This window comes from Condylostylus longicornis, unplaced genomic scaffold (genome assembly GCF_029603195.1).
Source record: "Condylostylus longicornis isolate FDR11 unplaced genomic scaffold, ASM2960319v2 ptg000110l, whole genome shotgun sequence".
NCBI lineage: Eukaryota > Metazoa > Arthropoda > Insecta > Diptera > Dolichopodidae > Condylostylus > Condylostylus longicornis.
This window is the reverse complement of record NW_026578078.1, coordinates 1,084,025-1,106,017: the sequence shown is the minus strand read 5'-3', so window position 1 is coordinate 1,106,017 and position 21,993 is coordinate 1,084,025. Positions and strand designations below refer to the sequence as shown.

Sequence of the window (21,993 nt, the reverse complement as noted above, 5' to 3'; positions counted from 1 at the left end):
GATTTAAAAACCAAAATATAATAAAGAAAATTAAAAATTTTTTTTTTTCTTATGAATATTACAGAATGAAGTTTTTTTTTTGATGAATATAATAATACAAACTTTTATTAAAAAAGACGATCCACTAAACTTTTGAAATCGACAAAATGAAATGCTTAAAACTTCATCTTTAATGGTAGAACTTAAAAAAAGAAACCGATCAAAATATATCATAATCACAATTTATCTTTATTTTCAATCAATATTTTTTTTTTTTTCAAAATATGTACATAGAGCACATTTTATTTATGTATGTAGGTACATATGGTATGATGAAAATTTTATATAGTATGAATATAGTACCATTACATTTACATCTTAAATATAATATATGTACAATATTAGGTACATAAATATCGTAAATAAATTTTTATATAAATAAATATAATAATTTTCATTTTTGAAATAAATCAATTGTGAATTATTTTTTCGTAAAATAAAGCATAGTATACGTGAAGAAGAACTCAATTTTACTTTGAGAACGATCAAAATGAATTTTCCCCTGAAGGATATTTTGAGCAAAAAAAAACAATTTTTTTTTTGTTAAAAATTGTTGGAAATTGTCTCATTCTCCCGTTCAGAAAACAAATAAAAAATAAAATATTATTTCTTTATTATGATGGGCATTTTTATGTTTTTATTTTTTTTTTCTTATAGAGAGAGAGAGAAATAAGAAAATATTTTTTAAAAATTCTTTAAACTTTAGAATATCGAACTTCTTAGAAACTTTTATTAAGGAATTTTTAAATTTCATAAATTTTATTTTTTCTGTATTTTTTCTTTTTTTTTTTTAAATATCTCAAATAATTGAAATTGTTCTAATAATATTAAATTTTTTATCAAACTAAATATGCAAGCTATTTATGAACTTGTATAACTTATGTATAAAACATTGTATGAAGTTTGTACAGGGCGGCCCCTTGCAATCCATGTCCGAACTGTAAGCTTTCACAAAATTTCTGTAAAAGCAAAAAAATAACGGCAAATGCCCTTTAATCGAAAACACAATTACTTGCCTTAATTCATTATCTTAGCCATTAAATTCGATGAGTTTTTCAAGTTTTGTTATCAGCCGAAAGGCATGCAGTAATAATTACATAATATAATTTTGGTATATTGATAGAAGTAATTAAAAAAAATGGTTTTTTAAAAAAAATATTGCCATTAGTTCATTGGAAGCTTGCTACCTTACTTGTTTGATTCCAGTTTCTTTTTTCTTTCAGAAAAAAAATTTTCTTTCGATTTCATTATAAATTAAAAAAATAATCGCTTAAATGAAAAAGCAATTCTTACTAAAAACCGGAAAGAATTTCTATTTGTATTTGGAAAACTATTTGATTATTATACCCGTACGAACGTATGTTCGAAGGGTATACTAAATTTGCCTTACCGTTTGTAACACTAAGAAATAACGGTCTTAAACATAGCCTCAAGTGTATGTTTTTGATCAGCGTCGAATTCTGAGTTGATTCAGCTTTGTGTGTCCGTTCGTCCGTCCCAACGATAACTCAAAAACTAATTGAGCTAAGTTCACCAAATTTTCACAAATGATTTATTGTGCCAGAACCCTATTTAAATTGGACATGATTGGGGTACGGGTTCGGGTAGCTGCCATACAACTTCAAAATATATTTGGCTATATCTCAGAAACTATAAAAGCTGTGGTATTGAAATTTCACACAGACAAATAGGGCCAATGTGTCTTATAAAAGTCGTTGAAATTATTTGGCTCCTTCTGGTTGACAGGGTCAACTCTATTTTTTCTCATTAATCTTAATTTTGTACGAAAAATAAAAGTAATTGTTATAATTTCTTTTATAAAATACCACTTTTTTTATTTATTTTTATTTAAATTTTGTACTTGTTCAGTAATAACGTTCTTCTGCTGCTAGGAAACTCTTTGGTTTTTATTCAATTTCTTTTTTAAGTTTAAAACCTTTGATGTTCTTAATTCTTTTGTTAGAATTTTCTACTTAATAAAGATTTTAAATAAAATGAAAAAAAAACTGAGACAAATTTATTTTAAAGATCATATAAATCTTCTGTTACAATATAAAAGAATTTACAAAAACATGGTGGAAATTTTCATTTATATTTGGTGCAGTAAAACTAAGATTTTCGTTTTTTGAAAATAGTGTTTATAAGATTTAAACAATATGGAAATCCGATTATAGAATTTTAAGTAAATTCTTGAAAATATTCTTATATTTGAAAAATATGCTTCTACTTGTATACTTGAACTATTTTGTGTTTTATTCCCTCTGGAGCTCAAAAAAATTTTTTAAAAAATTATTCTTCAAAGTTTTTTTATTAAAATATTTGACACTCATAGTTTATTCACTCTTTATTTGTATTATCAGAAGAAAAAAACTTAATATTTAAGTAATTAAAAAAAATTATAAATTCTAGTATACTCAAGTAATTATGAATGAAAGTTGCACGATATTATTAATAAATGTTCTTTTAACATTGTCTTGAAATTTTAAGGATGTTAGTAAGGTTTTAATAAATGAACCTAGACTATAATGTAAATTTTGTTCTTAGTTAAGATTCTTTTGAATGAAAAGCCGCCGATGTATAAAAATTTGATAACACAATTTTATATAAATTGGATATGATCGGGTTACTGGTTCGAGTAGTGAATATTAGTGAATATATTAGTGGGGCCAATGTGTTTGATAAAAGTCGTTAAAATTGCTTGTCTGCTTCTGGTAGTTGTTATATAACTTCAACAGTAGTTTGGCCATATTCAAGAAAATATTGAAAACACAGTACTGAAATTTTGCATAAATTAATATGGTAATACGGCAACTTAAAGTCATAGTCTGTTCCATAGTCAGCTATGAAATATATATTCGCACATCGCGGATAACAAATTCGTACGTTTTGAATAAAGTATAAGGTTAAAATAAAATTCCATATAAAAAAGTCTATAAAAAGTATAATAAATTTATTTTGAATTTTGTGAAAATTCAAACTCTATTTTATGTGTATGAAAAAACCAAGAGCATATTTCTCTTAAAGACAGCAAACATTGTTAAAAAAACAGGGTAAAAAAATATTAATAAAAGTGAGTACATGTAGTTCTCATGTAATGTGGAATGTATAATGACTTTGTTTTTCGCACTTTTGTTTAGCACTTTTCCAAAAAATTTTTTGAAAAAAGTGCTTATTAGTTTCACTCTGTCCGTCCGTCCGTCCGTCCGTCCGTCCGTCCGTCCGTCCGTCCGTCCGTCCGTCCGTCCGTGGACACTTTTTTTGTTTACAAAACTTCTACACCCTTTAAGATAGAAAGCTGAAATTTCATACGTACATAGATCTTTACTAGAAACTTATTTCCGTAGAACAAAATTTTTACCTATCTCCCCCCCTCTAGAAGTTATACCCCCCCAAAACCCTAAAAATGGCCTTTTTTAAATATTTGCTGCAATGAAACCATAAGCATTTTTGAAATTTTGCAAACGCAGAAAGGCAGTGGCTTGCTTTTCCTAGCGCGATATACTATAGTTAAACTTTAGAAAAACAAAATGGCCGTTCAAATTTACCGTTATCTAAAGTCCTTTTTTTTCCAAATTTTTGATGTCATTTTTCTTCTAGACCCCAGCCTGTAGAAGCTTGAAATTTTAATAACTTTTAAACATTAACAAATAGTTCATTTCGTTAGAAGAAAATTTTTTTCCATCTCCACCCCCTCTCAAGTTATCACCTCTTGAAATTTGTAAAATTTGAATTTTTGACACCTTATATTTCCAAAACCGCAAGCTTTTCCAAATTTTTATAAACGCAAAAAGCTAACGGTAAATTCCATGAAATTAAAAAATATAATTATTTCTCTTAACTCACACAATTAACCCTTAAAATTGAGCATTATGTTAACCCCTTTTTATATTAATTTTTGCTTTATTTCAAACACTGCATATATGCGTCATCCTAAATATATGCAATTCTAGAAATAGTTTTGTATATGAATGAAAATAATTTTAATAGTTTGATAGGTATACATAGACTGTATTTAAAAGCAGAATTTTCACTTGTTGAAGGGAAAAGTGCTACAATACAAACCATTGGTTTGACCCAACTTTATTTTTTAATTAATATTATGTACGAAAATATGTTCAAAATGTCACAAGTGGGTTTTAATTACAGTTTAAGAAAAGATAGAGAAAAAAGGAAAAATACAAAAAAGTAAATGGATACATAGAACGCAAAAATACAGGCGAACCAAATTTTTAACCTCTTTCTACAAAATTTGTTAATGTTCATTATTATGCCATAATATGGATTTTTTTTTAAAGTAAAATCATAACCTTGTCAAAATGTGGGGTAACGTTTATAACAGTTTTTCTCCGTGCTTATATTTCGTTTTTGCTAAGAATTTTATGATATAACTTATATCATCGCAGCACTTCGAGGTATAGTAATAGAATTAATTGCACTCAGAAGCAGTAATGTCTAACTATCTATGGTCGAAGTTTTAAAAATTACAAAATTACGAAGTAAATACATTATTATTGTCTTGATTAGTACGAACGTACGAGTATGTATGTTCGAAGGCTATTATCAATTTTTCTGTCATCTGTCGCCTCTCACCTTTCATCTGTCAGCTGTCCCTGACATTTGTCAAGTGTCATGTGTCATCTGTCAACTGTCATTTGTCACCTTTCGCTGTCGCTGTCACTGTCAATTAAAATTTTTATTGTAAAAAGTTATAAGTTGGAGATTTAAAAGTAAGTTTCAACTAAAATAATAATTAATGAATAGTAGTATGTAGCAGAAGATAATTTTGAGAAATTAAAGTTTAAACTTAGAAGCTTTAGAAAAACTTATTTTCATCGAAAATTTTTTTAAAATTCAACACCACCGCCCCTCCCCCATCATCCCCGCTCTAAAAGTAATAGCCCCTAAAACCCTGAAAATGCAATTTTTTAACTATTTGTTGCAAGAAAAATAAAATGGCCGTAGAAAGTTACCGATATCTAAAATCTGTTGTTCCAAATTTTTGATATCATTTTCCTTCTGGTACTCATATTGTAAGAGTCTGAAATTTTAACATCTTTTAGAAAATTATTAATTATAGTTCATTTTGTTTAAAGAAAATTTTTTCCCAGTTTCACCCCCTCTGAAGTTTGAATTACTGTCGAAATATATAGATTTCCGAAACTGTAAGCTTTTCCAAATTTCTATAAATGTGGAAAGCTAACTTAAATGCCATACAATTAAAAATACGATTATTTTTCATAACTCAACTCCTTAAATTTTATTTTGCTTTATTTTGTTTTACTATCATCCTAAATGTATGCAATCTAAATATATGAAGTATATTTGTAAATGAATTAAAGTAGTTTTATTAAAGTTTTAATACACAGATCGTTTTTAAAAGCAATATTTTGCTTTTAAACCATTGGTTCGCTACAACTTTATATATTTTATTATGCTTGGTATAAGGAAGAAAAATTTTTTAATAATAAAGTTTTTTATATTTTGTAATAAAAAGTGTAGATCCAATGATATCCAATAACGGTGAGGGTACCTAGGTAATAATTCACACACTTGAATATTTCATGTTAAATTTTTTATATGTTGATTTTTCTGATTATTTTCATGAATAATTTACCTTCCTTATGCTATATGTTCGAAGTCCTTAGATATATAAATATGATTAAATGTATGTATATCGCAAATGCATATAAAATATATGAATGAACTGATTTGATTACCCTTGATTTTTAATATTTTCTACACAATCATTGTCTCTATTATATGTCTATATATATCTCTCTGTATATCTCTTGCCTATATTAAAACGCCAGTTAAACAAATCGATGTACTAAGTGCAGATTTTCGTACATATTTCTATTTATTACTTTATTTTATGATTTAAAAAAGGCTCTTTGGAATAGAACTAATAACATCCGAAATAGACGAAAAGGTTGTTTCTAGTACTGTTTTACGATTTTGAGCCGAATTTTGTTGTTAGTAAAACCGTACATTATAATTAAATAGTGTATTTTGTTGGGTGATGCATATAACAATAATTATTGTGGCCTATTTCTTATAAAAGTATAAACGCATTACCTTAAAGTTTTTCAAACTACATAATGCTTTTTTAAAGCTTTTCTTAAAAAAGTATATCTGAAAATTACGAATTTGGATTTTATATCGCTTCAAAACTTTAAACTTGAATTTCTCAAAATTATGTTCTGTTACATACAACTATAATTTACTGATAAGCCACGATAATATTTAGTTACAAGTATCTCTATGTTAAGTTTCGGAAAAAAAGCATGTTTTTAATATTTACATTTTGCATTTTTCAAACACATATGAGTGGTAGGCTCTCATTAAATTGAACATGATGTATTTCAAGGTTGTTACTTTTGTTCAATTTCATATATCATAATATAATACATGTAAAGAGAAAAAATAAAGAGAAAAGGAAAAAATATGAGAAATCAGCAATATCTTGAAATAATAGACGAACGCATATTAATATGAAAATTATTGTTATTTTAAATTTTTTCTCTTTTATTTTAACATTGTACTTTGCTTTAAATACAGCGTTCGTACTCGAGTGTACATACGCTTGTTCACAAATATGGTATTTACATATGTAGGTATGCATACTTTTTATTTTGTATAACGTTAATTGATACCCATGTGAATTTTCATGAAATATATTAAATGTAAGGATGTAACACATGAGTAAAAATTAAAAGAGAGGAAAAATCAATATTTGAAAATTATATATGGGTCAATTATTTTTTCGCTTCAAGAATCGTTAATAATTTTTTTTTATTCCACTTTGAAATGTGCATATAAATCCATACATATAGAAATTAATAAATAAAAACCAAATAAATGAAAATTTTTCTTTTTTAGAAATTCCCTCACATTTTATTATTATGCTACTTCAGCTTTTATTCTTCATAATTAATACGAAAGTATTATATAGAATCCTTTGAATTTGTAACAACCTATTTTGGTTTTTAGTTGTTCTTTTTTGTTCTCGGCCTTTAATTTTTTAAATACGTACATGTACATATATTTTACAAGTTAGTGTGTATTTATTATTTGTATATATAAACATAAATGTAAATCAATAGTTAGAATAATAAGTGCTGACATGTATAATAATTATTGTATCAAATAAATGTTATTTTCAAGAGCTTACATACATTTAATTTACATTAAATAAATACTGCGTTTCCAATTCACTAATTTCGTAAAAGGACATAGGAGATTTAATGCAAATATTGTTTTAATTATTCAAAAAAATTATATTGGTAAAAATAAAAAAAAAATAAATTAATAAGGTACAATAAAATAAAGTGTATTTTATACGTATCAATTTAAAGAAAAGAGAGGGTAGAATTGGAGACACTAAAAATTTTGCAGGAATCAACAATTTTGTTGATTGTTGTGGTTAATTCAATGGGAAATTACAAATCTTTTTTGGATTTTTGATTGTCGAGTAACTTACGACCAATTTCGGAATTAAGTATAAGTAATATTTTAATAGTATACCTTATGGCAGAATATGTTAAGACATTTGTATTCATTTTTAAAAAAATAACAAAAATTGTACTTTTCATAGTCCTAAACCACTTCAGGTATATTAACGAAGTCTAAACAGAATATGTGGTTCCAAAGGAAAATGGAACGTTTTTCCTTTTATCGTTTTTATTTTACTTTCTATTGCAACCCAAAATCATTCATAATTTGCAAAATAAAATCAATTTTCAATATTGAAATTCTATACTTAAAAGTATTGTTGAATAGCATCCTATCACCTCAAGTGACACATCTAACAAAATATGTCTGAATGTTTTATTTTTATTTTATGAATAAAAATTACCATATTTATAATGAACGTTTTTTTATTCATTTATAGTTTTGCAATTATGTACTTTTCTTATTTTTATAATTTACCATAAATAAATTGAAGGTAAAATAAAAATTCAATTAATTTAATTACTCAGGTGAATTTAAATATTTTTTAAAATTGTACCACAAAAATGTAATTTAAATCAAAACGCAATAATGTGTGAAAGCGTAATAGTTGCGTGTACTTGTGAAAATTTACTAAAATATTACAATAGCTACATTGGACTTTGAGGTTATGTGCGGCAACACATTAAAAAAAATGTATTTTATATGAGGGAAAAATTAATTAATGTTTTCTATTTGATATTGAAAATGCATTTTTGCATAGATAATTAGATAGAAATGGTTAAAGTTAAAAATATGGTTTTTTACGGCAAAACCTTGAATTATTTGTTTTGGATTTTTTAACCTCATTCTCACATAACTCAATTTTCAAACAAACACCTCCTACTACTTTAAAATTTTGCCTGCAAAACAATTTTTTCATCAAATATGAAGAGAATTTGCATATATGAGGGGGATGAGGACGAAACTTTACTCTTCAAAATATATAGCTTATTTAGTTCTTCAGACACATTTAATATTTCTCAATAAGCTATTTATGCTAATTAGAGATTAATTGAAAGTTCAAATGAAGACTATAATTTTGTCTATTGCTCCTAAATGAGTTTTATTAAATTTCTTGAGTTCTTCTCAAAATTTAATATTTAATTTATTAAGAAACTTACCGTAGGGAAATTCACTGAACTTATTCCTATATTGGCTTATTTACGTACAAGTAAAAAATCTTTTTTGTAAAGTAAGACCTTAAAATATTGAGCAACAATTATAATTCGCAACATAATAATGAAAATCATCTCTCTAAGACAATTTTACTATATATTAAACAATTGGTAAGAAATTGTTAAGAAACCGTTCGTTGACTATGTTGAAGTTTAACAAAGTTGAAGTTTTGTGAACAAAGTTATAAGTCCCTGCCTCATTTCCTTAAAAACAAAAAAGTTATTGTTATAATGTTAATTTTTTAAAATTTTAATCCCCTGAAAGTATGCAATAAGAGGAAATATTTCCTTATTAAGAGAATACCTTATCTAAATTGAAGATCACTTTAAAAAAAATATTTTTTTCAATTTTATAAAAACGTTAATATGAAGTAAATTAGATTAAACGAAATCATCACAATTTCATTCTTTATAATACTTTAAAATACAACATTTACACCAATTAAATAATATTTAAGAACACCAAAATTTTTTTATAAACAACATACATGTAAAGCATTTGTTTTAAACATTTTATGATTTCTAAAAATTATTTCACATGCCAATAGCAATTAAAGTCTGTAATTTAAAGCAATTCAATAAAATAATCATAGCAAATTACGATATTCAAATTATTATAGCAAATTTGATTTGAAAAATGCAAAATTATGTTACAATAGAATAAAGTTATGATCCAAGAGTATGTGCAAAGTACATGTCATATAAACAGAGAATGCAAACCATGCATATTTAACGCAAATGAAATTTAATTTTAAAACCTATTCTAAGAAATAAAAGTAGAGAACAATTCGAAATAAATTAAAATTTTCTTAAATTATATGAAACAAAAAAAGAACTAATATTAAATAAATTGAAAAAAAGAAATAAATTTTTCATGCGCTAATTAAAAATATTGGAACAGAGTTTTATTTTTTTTTTTTAATTAGGGCTAAATGCTAAACTATATTTCTATATATTGAATAACAAAATAATTCTAATTTTTCATCCTCTTTTAATAAAATTCAACCCTATGTGTGTAATCATTGTTTTTTTTTTCTCAATTAATTACTATGTATATAAATTTTTAAATTTCAATTAAATCTAAATTTTAAATATATAAATGTATAAAATACATAATATACAACTAAGTGTGTATATAATGAGTATATATATTATATATATGTAAATACAAAAAATAATATATAGGAACAACACAATAATTAATTTATATTATATATAGTTTTATTGTTGAAATTTTTCAAAAAAAAAAAAAAATAACAATTTAAAGCTCTAATATAAAATATATAAGTATATAACAATAATATATAAAATGTTCTTTAATTTAAATTACTTTTATTTATTGTGATTTTTTTTAAATTTATTTTATTTAGTTTTTAATTCATTTTATTTATATTACGTTGCATAACATTAACGTAATTTTTGTTTTTAATTATATATATATAAATATATTTTTTAAATTTTTATATAAATCATTTTCATAATTTTATATTTTAATTTTTATTTAAAATGTTTTATAAAAAAACATTTTTTTTTTCAGTTTAATTGGTTTGAATTTATTTGCTTTTTTTTGTTTTCTTTTCAAAAATGCTTTTATTTAAAATCTATTTTATTTATATTTTTAATTTTATTTTTCTTGTGTTTAATTTAAATAAATATGCATTCAATTTGACTATAATAAAAAATTACATAAAATGGAAACAGAAAAGAAAATTATAAAAGAATTTCATAACAAAACTAAGAAAAGTATTATTTTTTTTAAAAAATAAATTAAATTTCGAGAAAAATAAAATAGAATTAAATTAATTCAATTACTTAAAATAAGAAATGCTCTGCCATACAAATAAAAAATTTTTGTTAAAAGCTATTTCACTGATGAAAATTTTTTAATTTTTACGCAGATTTGTTAATTTTAGAGGTCTATGTCTCATCAAATTGGAAGAAATATTGAATAAAAATCCATCATGTGAATGAGCAATTGAATTTCGCATAAATTCTTTTTTCAGTTTTCGAAATGTGAGAATTTACTATACAATAAATATATTAATAAATAATGGCAAAATACACTTTCATTAACACTTTGTTTTTCGGATATTTGAAGTTTCTTATAGAAAATAAAAATTGTCTTAAGTGATTTTCTGTTAAAATTGGCTTCTTTTAAGTTAATTATGCCATTCAGATTAAGTACTAAAACTTTTGGTTTTACATATAAAAATATGTTTACAAATTTTGTCGGTACATATTTGATAAAACTTTTATTTTTAATGAGATAAAATTTGTTGAGTATTTTAAATATACATACAGGTACATGTGTTCTCTTTTATTATTATTTTTATTACATTTATTGCTCACTTGATTAGTAAAACAAATTGATTGAAAATTTTTTTTGATTTCAATTAAATAAATTTCACAAAATATCATATTTGGAAAAATTTAAATAGTTCGGGTTACTGGAAGAATTTCTTTTAAAAAATCTTACAATACGAGTAGATTGATTTTAGATTTTTTTTTACTAGTTAAATGTACTAGTTAAATTATGTGGTTAAGTGTACTAGTTAAATAAAGCACAAAATAATAAAATAACGCAATTTTCTAAGCAGGTTTTTAGAATTTTTAGAGCGACTTACTTTTTCTACTTCGAAGTAATTGGCAAATGTATTTGCGATTAAAAAATATAATTTTATAAGCATAATTATTAGTTATTGAATTTGATCATTATATTAAAGGTCTCTTAAATGCAGTTCCCATCCTTATATGTAAAATAAAGTTTTAGTATAATAATGACAATAATTTGAGAAGACAATTGCTTTTAAACAAATTCAAATTAACAATAGCAATCTAATAATAGCAATCTAATTGCTCCAAATGAATTTGGTTCAAAAAATAATTGAAATTCACTTATTGAAGGAAACAACTTTTTCTTTTAATTAATTTCATTTATTTTAAATACACCAAATATACCAAATTTCTGCATACGTTTTCAATGACGAACGCAATATATCGCGATATATAATGAATTCAGCAATTTATTTATCATAATGTCATAAACAAATGTTGCTAGATTAGATTTTTCATAAACATATCCAATTTTACGCAGTATAGTGAAATTGGTATGTGTACCGTATTTAAATCATATGAACTGCTGATTTTATAGAATAGTTATAAATATGTTGCATATTCATCACGCTATCACTTGGCAATATAGCGTTTCGCAGTTATTGTTATACAGTATAATGTTTATAAAAATTATCTTTTGTTGCTGTTAGAGTTTTTGCTTCATTTAAAATTTGAAACGGTGCGTATCTGACAAACCATATAACATTATTTCTAGTGAAATAGCTTTTAACTTTTTATATAATAAATTGATTTTTGAAAAAAAAAAAAAAATGATTTAGTAAAACGTTCTTGGAACAGAAGTATACTAAAAATAAATGAATAAAAAAAAAATAATATAAAAATTTATTCATTTCAAATAAAAAACATTATACGTTAGTATTAAACAAGTTTCATTCACAAATAAGTTTTATTTTTTTAATGTAAGTTGACAAAAAAATTTATAAGCCATTTTCTTCTTCAAATCTTAATAAATGCTTAATTTATATAACTTGTAAATTATTTTTATGAAACTTAAACTTATTAAAAACATATTTTATAGCTAATTCTAATTGTGTGTATGCATATATGTATATATTATCTATATAAACATAAGTATAAATAAAATGAAAAACAACTATTTTAAGTAATATTCGTTTAAGTATATTTTTAACAATTTTATATACATCTAGGTACTGACATGTATATACTTATAAATATATAAATAATGTACATATATACACACATATGTACATATAAATCTAAAAATAAAAAAATTAAATTAATTAAAGGCGATTTCTATCTAATTTACTATAAACTTCAATCATATCCCAAAAAAAAAATCTAATTTTATATTAATCTAAAATATTGATATTTTTTTTATTTACTTTTATTTTTTCGTTAATTTAGTTATTATTTCATTTTCTTATTTATATTTCACTAAATTATTTAACTAAAACATTTTTCTAAAACTATAGTTGCAATATTTTTTGGGATCATCAAAATAATTAAAGTTGAATACAAAATAAATAATAATGTAAACACAAATTCTGTTGTTATAATAGAAAACTCAATTTTTTGCAAAATAAATAAATACATATATTAACTAATTTTATTTAGTTATGTAATTCTTAAAAAAAAATTGATTTAAAGACAAAATGACAGATAGTGGAAATGGAATGCAGCAAAAAAATTTCCTGATACTCATTGCATTGACACTATAATATTTTTGACAATAAATTATATGAAAACGCTTTGCCAACTTAAAAGTAATAGTAATTTTCCTAAATTGTTGAAGAAATGCTTATGAATTAAGGAATTAAGGGTATTGGCAATATTTGTTTATTAACATTAATTCAGCAGAGTTTTGACTACAAAATGGTTCTATGTATTGTGGTTATGAACATCCCTAATAATATGTTGAAAATAAAAATTGATTTGTAAATATTGTATTAGCAAAAAATACATTTGACAATTGAAAATAATTGATAATGCCGTAAATTTTTGAAACTATATTCATGTCACAATTTTGACAATATCGTATAATTCACAACGAAAAAATTTTTATCGTCAATTTTTATCATTACGAAATCAATATTTCGTGACATTGGTGAGAAAATACGAAAACAAAGATTTCTCATTTTTGGTGTCATTGTTATCCGTCAATGCAATGTGATTTAAAATAATTATATTGCTGCCTTTTAAACTGAAATTGTAAAATACAAAATGGGAATTAAAAAAACTTGACTTTAGAAGATTTTTTAATTAAATCAGTGTACTTAAGTGAAGTAATTAAAGAGGTTGTGAGATTTTTAGTTTATTTTGTAAGACATTGTCATTGTCTCGAAAAAAATTTGGGTAATTATATGAAAATTTTGCATTATTTTTGACAAAATACAAATAATTTGTGATAAATGATTTTTAATTTAAATTAAAGTGAGAAAATAAAAAGAATATAATAAAAATAATATTTTAGAACGAAAATGCATTCTGGAAAAGGTATAAAATATTAGTTTATGTGTATAACGTATAAGTAAACTTTGGTACAAGAAACATATTTATTTTATTGAAAACCTAATTTAAGGTTGCGTATTTATTTCTGTTTTCTTGTGCGTTTTATTATTTTTAATCATTTCAATTTAATATTATTAAGTTTTTTAAAATGTAATTATAATTTGTTTTTAAATATTAGAATAAATATGCTATCGTTGACCATATTGACTCGTGTTTAGTTGTCAAAAAAGTGTTTAGTTTTGGAACTAGTGTAAGAGATTATAAATTGTTACGAAAATTGAGAACACGAAAATTTTTGAAATATAAAAACAATATGGAGTTATTTTATGCAACCATTTTGATTGTGATGGTAGAATTTGAAGAAGTGATAAGTTATTTGGATCTATAAGAATAAAGAAGAAAAATTAGAAGATATGAAGTATCTAATAGGCAATTTTATAAATTGTACTGTAAGGTAAAAATACGACACTAGCGTAAGCATGGCGCTCTTTCTCAATGTGAAATACGCCCTTCACGAAAACGATTGTCGTACGTTCTCTTATAAATATTACAACCACTTAAAGCTGCTTGGGCTGTTCCTGGAGAATCCAATTTTTTTTGTAGTTTTACTTGAATTATTTTAATTTGAAGCAATTTTTTACAGTTATGTCTTACCACCTAAAAAGTGTGAAACAAATAATTTTACTTAGTATGCTTAGCTTCTCAAGATAGCCTCTTTGTCCCGTCGGATATTGAAAATGAACTATACCGTCCGATGGATGTCTCGCAATTTGTCATGATCACAATTCTTTTTTTTCCGATATTCCTTCATAACATCAGATCAAACGCTAATAGTATGCACTTAGATAAATTAAATTTTCAAAATAGTCCCCGTAAGACTATCTTGTTGTGCTAAAAAAAAGCGTTAGCAAAATTCATAATAAAAAATAAAAAGGTTTCTCTTAAAGAAGAAAGGAGGCATTATTCTTCAAAAAGTGTCAAAAATTAACTGAAAGCAGTACAATATTTTTAAATTGAAATGATTAAATTTTAATTTAAAAATGTTTTTTTTTATTTTAAATTGACAAGTTGTAATTAGCGAGCATTTAGGTTTTTAAAATAAAAATTGGTTTGTTAGATTGTTTAATTTTTATCTAAAAACAATATATTTTTTTTATATTAGAAATATAGACATATACGTAAGTATGTATTTATATATATAAAAACTTGTATGGAAATATTTACAATGAAACGATGAGAATTAAAATAATTATATAAGAAGTTGAATATTGTTAATATAGGAAAAAAAAATCAAGTAAGTTTTGGAAGTAGTTACAATTACATATAAAGAAAATTAAGTATAAAATATTAGAAGATAATTTTTTATTTTATTTATTTTATTTGTGTTTTTTTTTTATTATTTTTAAATTTGATATTACATTTTATATTTGTTCACTTTAAAATTACAATAATATTTTGTTTTAGTCTTTGTTTTTGCTTTATTTTATTTTAAATGTAAATATTTCATTTTAATATTTCTTTATATATAAATATATTCTTTCTAACATATAGTTTTTAAATTTTTTTATATATTTTTTAATTTAGTTTTGATTCATAATAATGTTTCCTTTCAGGATGTATACATTTAAAAAAATATTATTTAAGTAATTTAATTTTAAATTGCATTTAATTTTAACATTTATAAACATCAAAAAATTTCATAAAAAATATTTATAATTTATTTCATATATAATTATAATAAAATATAAAGTGATTAAATGGTGCTTTTAAATTAAATTTAAAATTGCAATTCCATTTATAAAAATTTATATATATGTAAATATGTATTAGAATATACATATATATATGAGTTTGTATAAATATATAGATTTTAGAGAGAAAAACATCAAGACGAGAATTTTGCTTTAGTGTTATAGGAATTTCTTTTTTTTTTAATATAAGACTTGGAAAATTGCTTTGTTTTTAATTTTTTTTTGCAATTTTATACCTTTCCCATTAGAATTCCCACCACTGTCCATTGTGCTGGTTTTTTTTTCAGATTTTTTTTTGTTTATATTATATAATTTACAAAATAAAATTTAATTAAAAAGAAAAGTAAGAAAAAACAAACATTTATTCTTTTTTTTTCAAAGGATTCTTAGTTTTAGAGTATAAAAATAAAGGAATGCATTTTACAAAATTAAAAATTGAAATTAATTTTAAATTAAAATTAATTACATTAAATTTTCATCATTTCTTTTTATTATTATATATATATATATATAAATGAATAATTGTTTTGTTTTAAAATACAAGTATTTTTTTTGTTAAAATTATATTTTATTGTTTTTTTTTTTAAATATTAAATTGGGCGGCTAAAATAATAAAATATAAGTAAATTTTTAATAAAATTTAATAGCGAATATCCTCAAGAAGAAATTTCCCAAATTTAAGAAATAAAAAATAAATTAAAAGAAAATTATTATTTATGTAAAAATATTCTATATAGCAATTGTAAAAAATTTCCAAAATAACAAAGAAAAATTAAAATTAACAAAAAAAAATTAAAATTAAATATTTTTAATTTTTGTATAATTGTTTTAATTTATAAATATATTTATAAATTTTTTTTCAGATTTCCTTTTTTTTAATATTTTATTTTAAGTAGTTGTCTACAGTTTTTATTGGAATTGTTTAAGGGAAAAATGGATTATATTCGAAGGATAAATTTCAAAAATTTAAAAAAATTTTAATTCCAATATTAGTTGCAAATTAATTTTTGAAAAGATAAAAGAAATTTTTTTGAACTTCAATCAAATTTTGTTTTTTAGTATGAAATTTATCTTTGTCTTTTTATTTTAGTAAATATCTTTTTTTTTTTGAATATTCAGTTTACTATTTTTTGAAAAAAAAAAAACTTGAAGTGTAGGCTGAGTTTTGGAATATTGAAAGCCAGGTTCATACAGTACTAGTTTTTAGACGAAAAATTTAAAACTGAAATTAATTTATTGCTATAATTTTGGTCTTGAAAAAAATCGAACTAAAATTAAAGTAATAAATAAGATTTTTAATAAAAAATTTATTGTATAAAAATAAAATAAGATTTGTTTTTATTTATTCAAAATATTGTAAAACATAAATTAGAACATAAGCCACTTCAATGTGTACTTTCTGAATAATATTAGAAAATATGAATGTGCTATTAAAATAACGCATTCTTATTGATTGGGCGGAAGGGTTGGAGAAGACTGTGCAAATGTCTTTTAGGCATGTATTACAAATATTATGAAAACTGGAAACCTTCCAAACAAAGCACAAATACTAACATTGCTGATAAAGTAATACAAATCCAAAGTTTGGTGCATCTAAAGGCCACATTAGTATTATTAGAGAAATCAAGGAAATTCAGGACATGAAGTTGCTCAAGAACTTTGGCATGAAGGTGAAAACTATGAGGTTTTACATTGTGGACCCGTCTAAAAGCAGATATGGAACGAGGGGGCCTGGAACTTGGTCTTGGAGCTGCGGTTTTTTATAGGGATGGGTCTGAGACATATTCACACCGGATCTTTATTATATAGGACAGAAGGGCAGTTCTTGGGGTTCTTTCGTCTAATGTAGTGGGATCCAAGCTGCTAAAGCAATGTGTTGATGCACTTGACGCCCTGGCTAGGTATAAGAAGGTAACTTTGATGTCGGTGCCGGGACGCTGCAGCATAGATGGAAGAAAGAAGGTTGATGATCACGTTCGAAGAGGAGTAGCAGCTTTTTTCGTTGGGTTGAAGCCATAATGTGAGGTGTGTAGGACCATGGTTCTGCGCGCTCTATGATTGGGAGAAACGTTTCGGGGTTCAAATCATTGGAAAAATTGTGACTCTAAAAAATTTGTGTCTCCCTTGGGACCAAGGGGACGAAAATTAGCTACACTTGTTCGTTCAGATTTGAGGCTATTGGTGGATGCACTCAATTAGCATTGAGGTGGTTGTCATACAGGAATTTGCCAGGGGTAGGTATAATATGTATAGATGAGGACGGGAATCACAACAGATTCTATGGGTCGACGTAAGAAGGGCCTGAAGGCCTTGGTACCCAAGTTAATGGGCAAAAGAAAAGCACCTCCTTATTGTATACTACATAATTAATAAATATATAAATAAAATCACCAAATGAATGACGAAGTAGAGTCACTAAGTTCTATTTGCTCCACTAACAGAACTCCAGTAGTTTCAAGGGATTTGAGCTGGAAATTTTAAGATGAAATTTAAAATTGTTATACTGAGTTTTTTATACTTTTGAAATGTTTACTCGTTCGCTCATTTTTATCGTATTCATTTAAAAGAAACCGATTAAGTACTTTTAAAATCTGTGAAGAGAAAAATCACAACTTGGAAAACTTCATATTTGAAAACAAAGTATAAGTTGATAATAAAATATTAATACATATTATTATTATTTATGAAATTAGAAAATTAATTTATAGCAAATCGTAAAATATTTTATAATTTATTTACTGAATATTCAATTTGTCTAAGAACATCAAATTTTCGTATATAAAAATGTGAATTTAATAAATTACAAACCAAACACTTGCAAAAGACGTAATAAAATATTTTACAATAAATAAAAAATTTTAATTTTGATATTGTTTTATTATTCTAAAATTCACATTTTTAATACAATGAACATATTTTAAATATAAAAAACGTTTAAAACCATGTTTTTTTTTCCAATATTAAATGTTCTTTCTTCTCTATAAAACAAAACGTTCTCTAAAATCTTTAACAAAACATTCCAATATAAATATATACATAAATACATACATATATGTACGTATGTATATATAACATATATTTATAATAAAATTAAATATAAATGTAAATACGTAATATATTTATAAGTATATGTATACACATATATTTATATGTATACAATATTATTTATTTTTTGTTAATAATGAAAATAAAAATAAATTAAAGTTAAAAAATAAGAATTAAATTAAAAAAAAAAATAGAAAAAAAGTAAAAGAAAAGTACAAATTTGTCATTAAGAGAAAAAAGAAATTATTATGGAATTGAAGTGCACCTTGAAACCATCGTATGTCCAACTTCCTAATTTTAAAACACATGTTTGAACATCATATGGAAAATATTCTACATCAATTGAACATGATGATTTGTAAACGGCTGGTGGCTGCCATATCACCAGTCCATTGTTATAAACTGTTGCTTTTGTCATAAGTGTTACTTCATAATGACCATCAGCACTGAAAATACATTTTAAGTTTTCATACCATTTTTTTTTTTCTTTATATTTGTACTTTTGTTTTTTTTTTTTGTCAACTTTCTGTAACTGTTTTGTTTTTTATTCTTTAAAATAATTTAACATTTATGTATCTGGTTAAAATAATTGGTTAGGAGTTATGTTGTCCCAAATTTTTTTTTCTATATACATATTGTATATATCTATATTTGGTTGACTTCTATAGACACTACCAATTTTGAAGTTTCGATTTTAGATATTTTCATAAATTGTCATAGTTGTTTTTTAATTTTAAAATTTTTTAATTGAATATTGGCGATAAGAAAGATTATAATTTCTATATGAAAATATTTACATTTTTCATCTTATTATTTAAGCTTATCTTTTTACTAAAATGATATATGTATTATAAATTATATTGATGAAAAGCTTATATAATTTGTTAAATGTTATAAGTAAGTAGATTAAATAATAGGTTATTAGTGAATTGAATTTAAATATGCTTTTTTAGTTGTTACATACATTTTTTGCTCATTTTAAAATTTTACTAAATGCAATATAAATACAATATTTTCAATATAATGTATTTCAAATAACACTTCTAATATATTTCAGTAACATTTTATATAATTATTATATAAACATTTAAAATGATAAATTATATTATAAAGAAATTAATTCAAAAATTGTAATTTTTGTTCGGATGTTGTAAATATGTATTAAAACAACAACTTATTACAAAAAATACTGTTGTTTTTGTTTTTGGTATAGGAAAATATTTTCAAAAATAGCGAAAACGATTGAGACTTTCGAAATTTTGAAATCTATTGCAACTATAATCTTTTATATATGTATGTTCCAGTTTTTGAAAGCAATATTCGGTATTGAACATTAAGAGAAAATTTGTAACATTTCCGCGAGAATTTGGGAGAAATATTCTTAAATCTGAGAATATTTTTCTTTACTCATTATTATATAAACTTTTCTTTGTTTAAACTTTATTAAATTATAATTATTAATATTTTATTTTTTTTAATAATAATGAAATTGTAATGAGAAATTTACATCTGAAGTACATACATACACATATATCGAATATAAAATATTTTATTACAATTTTAATGTTGATGACATAAATTATTGTTTTATATACATAAATTCGATTATCTTAAATATAATATGAATGCAATATATTATAATGTTTGTAAATTTTCGATATATTGTAATATAAATAAACTTTGATTAAAAATTTTTTTTTCAACTTAAGGTTATATAAATATAAAAATTATGAATTTAATTTCAACAATTTCTATATGCGTATAAATATTATGATATATATAAATATATATAGAATTAAATAATATTATAATATAAAAATATTAATGTAAATCTAAAATAAATTATGCTGATTGTGCTCTAAGTGAATAATTTTTTTTTGTTTTGGTTGTTATGTTATAAAAAAAGGATAATAAATTATTTAATAAAATTTGATTATATATTTACTTTTCTTCAAACGTTTTTTTTTCATTTTTTTTTTTGGAAAAGATAGATTTTATAATTTTATTTACAAAAGAATTATATATATTACAGTATATAAATGCATATATAATAATAATAAATATAGTGTTTTATATCTCAAATAATTTTATATATATTTTAAATTTAACAATAATTGTAATTATTGAATACAAGAAAGGTTATATAAAATATGAAAAATAAATAATATATAAATAAAAATAAATTGATTATTTTTTAAAAGAAATTAATATTTATATATGAATTTACATTATGTATGTATATATGTATTTGATTTTTTTTAAATATTATATACATATATGAAGAGGCGGTTAAATAATAGTGGGAAATACATAATTTTGATATAAAGTTAAAATTATTAATTATATACGTACATACATATATATGTATATATATAGTTATATATGTATATATATAATTTGAATTAAAAAATTAAAAAAAAATGAAAATTAAATATTCTATTTATAATATATTAAATACATATTAAATATATTATTAGTAAAATAATCCTAACTTATTATCGCTATATAAGTAAATAATATTAGTGCTACAAAAATTTTTCTTTATATGTAGAAAACTATTGTTTTTTTTTTTGTTACAATGTTTGAAAATGTTTTGTTTTGTATTTCAAGTATTACCGTTGTTTTTGGATTTTTCAATTGTTTTTAATTTACTTATTTTACTTTTTTTTTTTGAAAATGTAAAGAAGTTGATTTTTTATTTGAAAAATAAAATGTTCCTGTATTTCGCAGGTTTTATTTTTTATTATTTCTAAATTGTCGTTTTGGGGTATTTGGTAAAAATTTTAAAAATTAAAAATTGAAAACTACTTTTAAATAAAATTATTATTTAATCATAATTAAAATTAAATTTCAATAATAAATAACATTTTGTTTTATTTATTATTTATAATTTTTTTTCTTGAAAAATAAAATTAAACAAGCATAAAATTATTATATGTATGATAGATATGTAAATATATTTTATTGTAATTCACCAAAATATTAATATTTATATATATATGTAATAATATATTAAAGACACGTGTATACAAAAATATAATATATATATATAAACGTTAGATAATAATTATTAAACACAAAAATATAGAAAATAATTATAATTTGCATTATAAGTTTAGTTTTTCCATTGAAAAACACAAAAATAAAAAAATAAAAAAACAGAAAACAAAACATTAAATTTTAAATAATAAAAAATTTTGATTTTCACTTTCTTAAGTTTAATATTAAAAAATTTTCTTACTACATTATTTGATATTAATTTTTTAACAATGAAACAAAAGAAAGAAACAAAGCGATTTTATAAAATAAAAAATAAATAAATGAAAATATAAATATATTAAACAATGAGTTTATGAAAATTTGAATTAGTTTAGGTACATGTGTTTGTT

At 22.6% G+C, this 21,993-nt stretch overlaps 1 protein-coding gene across 3 annotated transcripts in view; it reads right to left on the bottom strand.

Moving 5' to 3' along the window:
• LOC129614461 (acetylcholine receptor subunit alpha-like) overlaps nt 1–21,993 on the bottom strand; it is a 224,514-nt gene that overhangs the window by 51,500 nt on the left and 151,021 nt on the right. The window contains exon 5 of one of the 3 annotated variants that reach the window (XM_055529053.1): nt 18,870–19,050. The exons of the other annotated variants lie outside the window; for them this stretch is intronic. Coding sequence (XP_055385028.1) covers nt 18,870–19,050 — 181 coding nt within the window. The remainder of the gene's footprint in view (nt 1–18,869; nt 19,051–21,993) is intronic. 3 annotated transcript variants of the gene reach the window in all.